Source organism: Lipotes vexillifer, unplaced genomic scaffold (assembly GCF_000442215.2).
Source record: "Lipotes vexillifer unplaced genomic scaffold, Lipotes_vexillifer_v1.1 scaffold310, whole genome shotgun sequence".
Lineage (NCBI taxonomy): Eukaryota > Metazoa > Chordata > Mammalia > Artiodactyla > Lipotidae > Lipotes > Lipotes vexillifer.
Window position 1 is genome coordinate 690178 of NW_006782487.1, and position 11238 is coordinate 701415.

At 37.1% G+C, this 11238-nt stretch overlaps 1 protein-coding gene across 1 annotated transcript in view; it reads right to left on the bottom strand.

Moving 5' to 3' along the window:
* PLCL1 (phospholipase C like 1 (inactive)) overlaps positions 1 to 4272 on the bottom strand; it is a 74420-nt gene extending 70148 nt beyond the window's left edge. The window contains exon 1 of the mRNA XM_007455306.1: positions 1798 to 4272. Coding sequence (XP_007455368.1) covers positions 1798 to 4218 — 2421 coding nt within the window. The 5' untranslated portion in view covers positions 4219 to 4272. The remainder of the gene's footprint in view (positions 1 to 1797) is intronic.
* Between the last annotated feature and the right edge of the window lie 6966 nt (positions 4273 to 11238).

An 11238-nucleotide genomic window follows, 5' to 3' on the forward strand; every position in this document is an offset into this window, starting at 1 on the left:
ATGTGGGATCCTCCCGGACCGGGGTGCGAACCCGTGTCCCCTGCATCGGCAGGCGGACTCGCAACCACTGCGCCACCAGGGAAGCCCTGGAGCCTATTTTTAAAATATCAGCCAAGACAACCCACCACAAGTTATACGTTTACAATCTAAGTATTTGTATGTGGTTTATATAATATAGTATTTTCTACCATTTTGGTGATTTAAAATTGATTTTAAACGCATTCCAGGATTCCTCTGTGAAATAATGTAAAAATAAAGTTTTCACCAAGTCATGGTTTGGCGTTCAGCATCACATGACTAAGAACCATGAATGATCATTGGGTTTTGGTGGTGGTTAATTCTGGATTTAAAGCTCAATATTCCTATTTATTAAATACAATATTTGGGAAATTACTTAACCTCTTCAAGCTTGTTTTCTATTTTGAATGTAGGGATTTTTGGTGAAGGTTACTATAAAAATGTTAGTTAAAGGAGCAAATAAAGTACACTGAAAAATATTCCTCTCCTGTTTTGCTCTCATACATAGACTCCTACTGCTTCTGCCAAACAACATCTTCTTGCACATTGCAGGAACTAAGCAAGCATTTGCCGTTTGATTGTTTCTTAGTAACATGAGCCTAGAATAAGCATATTAAGTAGTCTTGAAGAAAAAAGTTTGCAGCCATCTCTGATTATAAGCATTAATGAAGGCAAGAAAACTGACACTGAATTCCTACATGCTAAGGCTGGGTAATTTACATATACTCTCATTTAATTCTCATAATAATCCTGTGATGTAATTATTACTATTTTTCTTACCTTATGAGGAGAAAACTGATGACCAGATATCTGAAATAATTTGCTCAAGATCACACAGGGATAGAGTTTAATCTAGAATCCATGTCCTTTCAATTAAAGCACATTTCTAAGAGAAGACTAAACAGTTCAACAAGTTCAAGTGCTGAATGTTGTTTGTTTATTAGTCTTCTTTGTTTCGTGGAGGGTAATTTATTATTGCTGTACACAGACAACTAAGACATCATCTAATAGGCATTGCATTTGTTTTATATGACTTCAAATACACTTCTGGGTTCTTATCTGCAAATATTTTACATGTATACTTATAATTAGTATGCATGTGTTTGTATATATAAAATTTTGTATTTTACATGCACATATAATATTTTATATTCTATTCTTTTCACACTGTTTCATATACACATTCCCATATATCAATTTAGTTTTGTACTAGGGACATTTAATGGATATGTAAAGCATTTCGCTACATTGATACTGCATTAGCTGGCTTAGTTCAGGCCAGATTTAACATAGCATTCACCATTAGAAACAAAATATATCTGTTTTACAGAAATAAAGTTACAGATGTAGAAAATAAACTTATGGTTACTGGGTGGGGGGGAGGGATAAACTGGAAGATTGGGATTGACACATACACACTACTATATATAAAATAAATAACTTATAAGGACCTACTGTATAGCACAGGGAACTCGACTCAGTACTCTGTAATGGCCTGTATGGGAAAAGAATCTAAAAAAGAGTGGATATATGTATATGCATAAAAGATTCACTTTGCTGTACAGCAAAAACTAACACAACATTGTAAGTCAACTATACCCCAATAAATTTTTTTAAAAATATCTGTTTTATCACAGGCAATTCAGCAGTGCATGGGGTTACACATCCTCTGTGATAATTTTTTGAGGAATCAGATCATTAGTAAAACACAATGTTCACTGGTGAGAGAGGGGTCAGAAGACTCAGGGGTAAGGGAGGACAGTATGGGATTTTTCCTACCTGCATATTTTCTCTCATATCTATGGCTTCTCGTAAGGGATGAACTGCTATCTTAAAGATGTCATCTATTGTTTTAAGACCGATATTCCTGAGCATGGTATACTCCCGAACTTTCTTCCCCATTCTCACTGAAAGGCTGCGCTTCTGTGGCTTTCCTCCTCCACTTCTATTAGTTATTGCTATGTGGACAAAAAGAGTCACATGCTCCATGATGTCACCCACAAAGGAGCGGAGGGGAACATGCCGATATCCAGGCTGCAGACATTCAAACGGTATTGTATATTGCCCTATAAACTCATCCCCAATGTAGTCATCATCCAGAACCACAAAACGGATCATGGCCAGCTCAGGCAGGTTCACTTGAAACTCAAATGTCTCATCAAAAATAGGATTATCACTGTTTTGTTGTACAGTTTTAGTTCTTTGTTCTGAACAGTCAGCTGGAATTCCATGTATCTCTATACACACGTAGGGATCTATGACATCCCCTTTGGCACAAGCTCCCTTGGGCTTTGGGAAGTTCTGACCACTGATGATCTTAATATGAAGCACCAGAGGAGACACCCCAGGTACAATGCCCTTTGTATTTGCACTGAAGTAAGAAACTTCATCTCGCATGATAGACGGCCTTAGAACATAACCACATCCTCCATTTTGAAGAAACCAGCCTGTGTGAAGGTCCATCATTGGACCTGGAGTCTGGAAATTCATTGCCACAATCTGACAGCCACAATTCCAAAAGTCCTGTGGATTCAAGTTACTGGAATCGATTCTCATGGCACTTGGATAGATTCGTGATAAGAACTTCTTATTATAATTTACAAAATCCTCTGGGTATTCATTTGCAATTCGGCTGGCCTCCGTTTCACTAAAGGAACAAATTTCCCAATAGTTTTGGCTTTTCATAGATAGTTCAAAATCCCTGTACTGAACAGATTTACAGATAGACACCAAGTCAGAGAGCTCCCTACACAGCAAGATTTGTTTCTGCTCACCATTGTAATCTACTGACATCCTTCGAGACATTTCAGCTTCTTCATCTTCATCTGTAACTTCTCCTTCTAAAACCTCTGGATCAGAAGGCAACTGCTTTCCCTTCACAATGATCATTCTTTTTAATTTTTCTGGTGATGGGAGGTAGGATTCTGATGGCAAAGGGGCTTCAGTATAGAGTTTACTGCCAAAGACCTTTTTCATCTGTTGAACCATCACCTTCTGCTGGGGTAGGGAGCAGTGATTCCCCAAGCAAAGAATGAGTGGGTACTCCGAAGCCACAAAGGCAAATTTATCTATCACCTCTATGACGCTTCGAAAGGAAAGGTGTGTTGTCACGTTATTTCGATTACAAAGGATTGGTTCATTGTCTGAACCATCATTTACATCAAGTTCAATGCTTCGACAGCCCATTTTCAAAGCTCTAACATACCCGTTAATGTCAGCCGGCCCCCTGAACTGGTCTTCTATGAGATAGGTGTTGTGAGAGGCGTTGATGTAATAGTGAGATAATGGCTGGGTCATATCTTGGGCAACCTTTTTTTGTTCAGGATCAAAAATGTCACATTCTGGTGACAGCAAATACTGGGTAAAGCCATCAATTGCAAGAAACCCTTTCTGACGTCCCTCTTCAGAAAGCTCGTATCTCCGAATGATGTCCAAGCACATGTCCTCGGTGATATGGGTGACTCCTTGCTCAGCTTCTAAGAAAAGCATGAGATCATTGGCATCCAAATACTCTTTGTTTTTAGATATCTGTACAAGTAAGAAATACACTTCTGGCCTGGTGCAAAGTTCACAGAAAGCTTCACAGAACTCCTCTTCGGTCACTCGGGTGGTTAGCTTTTCTTTGCTCTTCTGGATTTCTTTAAACTTCAACCTGATCTTGGATTCCTTCAGGGTAGGGTTGAGTTGTTTTATTAACTCTACAGAGGTGTCTTCCAACATAATCCCATTCCCATCGATATCTGCTGCTTCAAACACCTTTTTCAACCACATAAACCTTGGTGTGTTCTGGTTGCCCTCCATAAAATCAAGGGGCTGCTTACTTCGAGAAACCAGATACCGTAACCCTGACACCCAGATGTTTGCTACATCTGCTGAATTGGCAACTAGGTCCAGAGACTCGTAGTTTTCCCCGTGGAGTATGGAAAAGGCACAGTCCTCACAAATCTGGTCAGCAAGGCCATTGTTTCTAAATGTTTCTGTGTTCTTCCCCAGTCGGATCTCTTTTATGGCAGAAATATCAAGCTTAGCTTTCTCAAGGTCTTTCTTGGAAGGTTCCCAGCGAAGAGCTTGGAGGTCTGTGTCCAGAGTGAAAAAACGGTTGTAAATGCGAGAATTTGGCCGTACTTTCTTCAGTTCACAGCCAGCTTGCATGAAGCTGATGCAGTCGCTCGCACTACTGATTTTCTTTTCTGATGGCATGCTGCTGAAAGACACGGTTTTCTTTCTTCCACCACATTTTTGGTTTGCAGGATCCTGTAAAGCAATTTGAAAATAATGAGTCAATTTCCTTTAGAAAATAGACAAATTCAATAACACTCTATGAGTGCCTCAGACTCCATTCAGCTATTATGATTATTTGGACAGGAGCTAGCCTAAATTTTACCTTTTCACTGTTTCAGAAAAGAGAAATTGCCAAGAAAATTGATATTATTAAGTTCAGGAAAAAAACTTATTTTTCCAACGCCTGTGTGTTCTTTGAAATAAAATCAAGTATTAAGTTAACTACAAATCACTCTTATTTGTTCATTAAAGTAGATTTCCTAAGATCCTCTACCTCTTGGTATTTTGACAACCTTGCTCATGTCCCTATAGATATATGGAAGAAATAAAGCTGGATTTCTTTAAAAAGTTTTCCTCATTTACACTTTGCAACAGTTTAATTTTTATACTTAAAACTAGTTCAAATAAAAGATTTTTACCTTAACATGCATTACATCAAAAAGGGCTTACAGGGCTTCCCTGGTGGCGCAGTGGTTGAGAGTCCTCCTGCCGATGCAGGGGACACGGGTTCGTGCCCCGGTCCGGGAAGATCCCACATGCCACGGAGCGGCTGGGCCAGTGAGCCATGGCCGCTGAACCTGCGCGTCCGGAGCCTGTGCTCCGCAACGGGAGAGGCCACAACGGTGAGAGGCCCGCGTTCCACAAAAAAAAAAAAATCACTTTTTTTCCTCAAATTATTTTGAAGAATCAAGGCAACTTGAAAGTCAAATTGAGAGCTAACAATAGACAAATGACTCTCACCTGAGCAATTTTTCAGACATAGGTAGACAATTTAAATGAACATTTATGATAGAGTTGCCATAGGATCCAGCAAAAGATGAAAACACTAATTTGAAAACATACATGCACCCCAATGTTCATAGCAGCACTATTTACAATAGCCAAGACACAGTAGAAACCTAAGTGTCCATAAACAGAAGATGTGATATATACACGATGGAATATTACTCAGCCATAAAGAAGAATGAAATGATGCCATTTGTAGCAACACGGATGGTCCTAGAGATTATCATACTAAGTGAAGTAAGTCAGAATGAGAAAGACAAATACCATATGATACGCCTTATATGTGGAATCTAAAATATGATACAAATGAACCTATTTACAAAACAGAAACAGATTCACAGATGTAGAAAACAAACTTATGATTACCAAAGGGGAAAGGGAATGGGAGAGGGATAAATTAAGAGTTTGGGATTAACAGATACAAACTACCATATACAAAATAGATAAACAACAAGGTCCTACTGTATAGCACAGGGAACTATATTCAATCTCCTGTAATAAATCATTATGAAAAAGAATATATATATAATAGTGTATGTAATATATATCTGAATCACTTTTCTGTACACCAGAAACTAAGACAACATTGCAAATCAACTATATTTCAATAAAAAAATAAAAATAAATGAACATTATGAGATTCACACCTACATTTCAGTATAATGCTATTAGCAGCCACTGTGTAAAACCAAACATAAATACGAATGGCTCCACTAATTTTTGAGGTTCTTCCAATGTGAATTAAATTTCAAAGCCTTCTGCCATAAGATTTCACAGGGAACACTTGCATCTTACCTTTTACCCCTTTCTGTAAGTGTCCTTGTATCTTAGTCTCACAGAGTCCCGATTTCCTCAGCCCACTTGGCCCTTCCCTGAACAACAGTGCCAACAGGGCATCAAACTTCATCTGCGCAGATTAGTGTATTTTAAGTAGGTGAATTTCTTGCGGCTATTTCCGTCTTGGGTGTGTCTAGGCCTTTTCACCTATTGTCTTTTCTAAATTTCAGGCCCAGTCCTCTGAACACTCATAATCATAAGACGATGTATTTCATCTTAGTCCTGGACTATTCACTGTGTCTCTCACTCCCAATTCATTTGCACTGAATATCTGAACAATGCCACTTAAAAAATGGATTTTTCTTTATGCTTTCTTCTGTTCAGACCATAGACTCAAATTAACAATGCTCCCAATCATATTATCAATTCAGATAATTCTCCCAGGAACAAATTTCCCAAAAGTACCTTAGTGCATGTTTAAAGTGCCCAATTTTATAAAGCATATCAAAGAGGCAGCAAAGTATAGAGAGCAAAAGGCATGGTCCTTAGGGTAGAAATAACTAGTCTCCAGTTGGTATTATTCCACTCACTAGTGACCTTGGGTAAGTTACTTAGCCTCTCTGAATCTTAATTTCTGCTTTTAAGTAGGAACTAATAATCATTATATATAATAGAGCATTACTGTGAGACTCAAAAGAGAAAATGTTCATGAATATTCTTTGTAAGGTTAATCTTTTTAAAGGGAGAGGAACATTTCATCATACACGTGGTCTCTGTAGGACTTTCAGTAGGCACTGACCAGGATATTGGGGGTTATCCAGAAGTTGATTAATTCCTGACCTATGAGCATTTAAGACAGATCTTCAGTGAAAAACTGAAAATGTTTAAAAACAGCCATACGATACTACTCTTTTAAACACTGAAAAGTGTAGCCAAAGTAATCTAGGCTGTTTCCTTCAGGCATTCTTTAAAAACAGGTTAGAATCTCTCTTCTAGGGTATCATTTAATTGTGGTCTTGCCTGTAAGAGTCTCCCTATCTTATGATTCAGAAAAAGGCAGGATGATTTATTATTCAATTGACTAAAACCTTGCCTGTGAAAAAGAAACAAAATTTGCTTTAGTTATGGGATGTAGGTGGGATGATTCATTAACTCAAATATACATCTGATCTTCAAGTGACAAAGACATAAATTACTCAATTTAGATTAGAGGATATTGTCTCTTGGTGCCCTGGCATTTAAGAACTTAGCCCCTGCTTTCCCAGAGAGTTGTTATTTTCAATTATCCCACAGTGGTCAATTTCCTCATCTTTAAGTTAAAAAACAACCATAAATCTTCAGCTGTATATATGCAGATGCACTATTAGAACACATTTAAATTTGTCACAGCCCACATGCTCAGAAATATCAGATGTTTGTGTGTATTTTTCCACATCAAGGCAAGAACCTAAAGGTATTGCTGAGATGGGATTAATCTAACAAGTAAAATGCTGAAGGAAACTGTGAACTGTGATGGTAAATTAGACTGTGACTCAGCTTTTAAAGCTACTATTTCACTAGACTTAAGTATTGAGAGCTTTCACATTAAATATTATTTTTATACAAGCAGATCATATTCCAAATAAGATGATTGTCAACAGAATTATAAAACCTCTAATAGTTTCTAACAAAGCTTAAATGGGAAATCAGTGTTCCTCTGAATGCATGTATATATTTCCTCTACCCTATGCATGGTATTATACCATCCTTCTCCATGGTCTAAGTGCCAATCTTGACTTCAGCCACTATTTTTTGAGAACAAAACTACTGCTGTCAGAATAGCTTTCTCTTATAAGCCTCTCTTCTTTGTAGTGATATTGCCTCATGTCAAGACTTTCTCTCCTAGCAAGATAAGTCTTCAAGAAATAAATGTTTTATATCTACCCTACAAAAGAATCCACCTGCCTCGTAATGCTTATTTCTTGCCTTGACATGCAACTTTTACATGATTATAAAACTTAACCTAAAATGCTTTAAAACTTGGAACCAGTGGAAAAGATAACAATCTTTAGGTTGCCATCTCACAAAGGACAAAATCCAAAGTTATTACAAGCCCCCAAATGAGCAAATATATATACTTTATATATATAATAGAGAGAGAGAGCCATAGTACATATCAACAAATAGTTTGCTGTTGACTAGAGCCGAGATTATTTATATTCAAAATATGCTGGAAAAGTTTCAGGACTCTGATGTTTCTCTACGTCTGTTCTTTCGATGGCGAAGCTATGCATTAGCTCTGAAAAGTTGGCAGAGGGGAGATGGAAACTGTGTTAGAGTGGACGGGGGCGACGGGCTACTCCAAATCTCTTTCTGAGCTTCCTCACCACCAAGGCCTCTTTGCTGAGCCCTACACCACTCTGTAGTTCCCTCAAGATGATCTTAGCAGATTGATGGTGGGGAAGGAGTACTATTCTAATAAACAGACTGGGGGTACCTCCAACTGAAGAAAGTTAAAGTACTGGTTATAGATCTTCCTGTTGATAAACACACCAAAAAAAAATTGATGATGAAATAAGAGCAAATCCATTGCAGTTATCTATATAATAGGAAGACAGGTACTTTTGGCACTTTCCAAGAGAAACCAAAGTTTGTTTTTAGTTCCGGTGTGCTCTTGCCAGTTTCTAGCTCATGAGATGATTGAATTGACTCCAATGACCATAAGGTCATTATTATAAGGAGATTATTATAAGGTATGAGAACTTGACATTTATTTCAAAGCTAAATTTCCTCACTCTGGAATGAAAAGAAGAGGCTACAGTACAAATTCCTCCTCCCCCCAAAATTTTTTCTTAGAGCAGCTTACAAAATAAAAAGTATGAACAGCACATTGTGATGCCTCTATCCCCTAAATTAAAGCTTAGCCTCATATTCTAGTGGGGTCCATAAATAAATAAAATAAATAAAATAAATAAAAATTCATCAGGCATTGAGCTCAATTTTTTCTATTTCCTAACGTTTTGTGTTTAAGTTTCCAAATTATAATTTCACAAGAAGGGATCACATTTAATCAAATTATATAATAAATAAACCAAACTGTGTTTATATGTTCTCTGAACATTTCCAGATAAGACCTTACATTTGGATCTACTGTCTTCTTAAATTAATCAATACTCTACATGAAGGATTTAATCATCAGAATCAAGAAGAGTCTCATAAACTGGCAAAGCAACAGACAAATGTTTTAGTCTTTTATTAAAACAGTACAAGACACTGATTCGTCTATGAACACTGTTTCTAATATATGCATATCAAAGATAATTTCTATCTAACCTCATGATATAAGGGTTGATGTCTAATCTTAAGAATAATTTCAAAATATTAGGGGAAAATGGCCAAATGTTGTTCTAGTTTTTTTTAATTTTTCATTATTTTCTACAATACTGTTGCTTATACACTATTAGGAGTAGGGTACCAGTCATGACCACGTGAGATTCCCACACAAGAGTAAAGGCTTTATAGCTCCCTAAACGTATTTTATTAAACTAAAATTGGGGGAAATGTTCAGATAAATCGAATTAATAAACCTGTTTCCATAAGTTCCCACTGGCATTTGCTCTCTGAGCCTAACAAGGTAAGATATGCTGCAAGTTCCTTAACAAAACTCAGCAAACAAAATCATTTTTCATCAGAACACACTCATAAGCCCCAGAAAGAACTCTGCTTATTCAGTGAAAGCACAGTTTTGAGTCTCAATAATGAATTATTTCAATATAATAATTTCAAAAAAAGTGTACTGAAGCAGCACAAAAATGTGAATGTACCCAATGCCATAGAACTATACACTTAAAAATGGTTAAAATGGTAACCTTTATGTTATGTCTATTTTACCACAAAAAAAGAACATATTGAAGCATTGTACAAAACCTTAAGAGTAAAGGAAACATACCCAGGTTTCCCTACCTCTGACCTGATAAGCATGTTTAAACATCTAATTGTAATGTAATGTATTCCTTCCATGGTTTTTTTTTTTTTTTTTGGTAAGTTGTTATTAAGTGAATGACGATTCTTTGTTAAAACAGAACAAATTTACAAAAACTTTAAGAATGGCAATCAAAACACCAGGTGTAAAACTGTGATTAGAAAGAAACGTATTTCATAATACAGAAATCCAGCTACAGAAATCCAGATACACTAAAGTGACATTTGCTTTTCTTTTTTAGTAAAAGAGGGGGGGAAACCTTTATTTTTGAATAGCTCTCTTAAGAAAGTCTCCACATAAAAATTTAATAGACTATAACTAAAAGGCAAGCAAAAATATAGCACATAAATCTTATTTTCACCATAAGGAGCCTATCTTTTTCTTATAGACAACCTATGAACTATAACTCTATACTAATAATATTCATTCTGGTTTTATGAACTTCCAAGCAAAATTCAGAAAAGGTTTAGTTGACACATGAAACCTTCAAAGGATTGTAGACAATATAATCTAGGACCCAAATGAGCCCCAACAATGGATGCTGAGAGGCCTTTGGTCTCCATTCTTCATTCATTCAACAAACAATGATAGGTACCTACTTCATGCTAAGAACTAGCACATTTAAGAGTTTTGAAGAAACTGATCAAGTCTGACTTTTATCTTACATAGATCACTTTGGATGCGCACTAGCAGGATGTGATATGGACAAAACTGAAGATGGTGCAGTAGGTAAGCAGCATCAAAGGAAAGAGATGGTGATGGCCTGAGGTAAACAGCTAATAAAAGGAAGGGTGAGAAGTGGGAAGTATCAAGAAATCGGAGGTAAAATCAGAAGTTCTTGATTCAGCCTAGGATGACTCCTAGGTTCCTGGTTTGAATGAGATGTGAATGGAAATATTGCTAAAAGAGAGGAAATACAAGGAGAGGTAAAGCTGAAAATGAAGCAGGTTTACTTCGGGTTATGGTGGATTACAGATGAGTATGGGCCACCTAGGTGAAGACTCTGGGCAGAGGAGAAGACCTAAAGGGAAAAAAAGGCTAAGGGGTAAGAGAACCAGGGGCGTGAGTCTCACAGGAACCAAGGAACAGATTTGAAGGAGCAAGTGTTAGAAAATAAGATGTTAAAGTGGCTTATTGGATTCAGTCATCAAGATATTTACTGGTAACTTTAAGAAGAGAATGTCTCATGTTGCCTTCAAAATGGTGAGGGTGGTGACAGGGGTGAGAGCCAAACTGCAGCCTGAAAAGAGTTGAGAGCAAAGGGTTCCAGGAAAGCGTAAGAGCAGGTACAAAAGTCCTTTGGTGGGAAAGAAGGTCAAGATAACTACAGTATAATAAGTGAGGAGTAGAGAGGCCCCAGATGAGAAGGAAACAACAGGCAGAGACTGAGAGTGATAAGCCAAGAGAAGGCTACC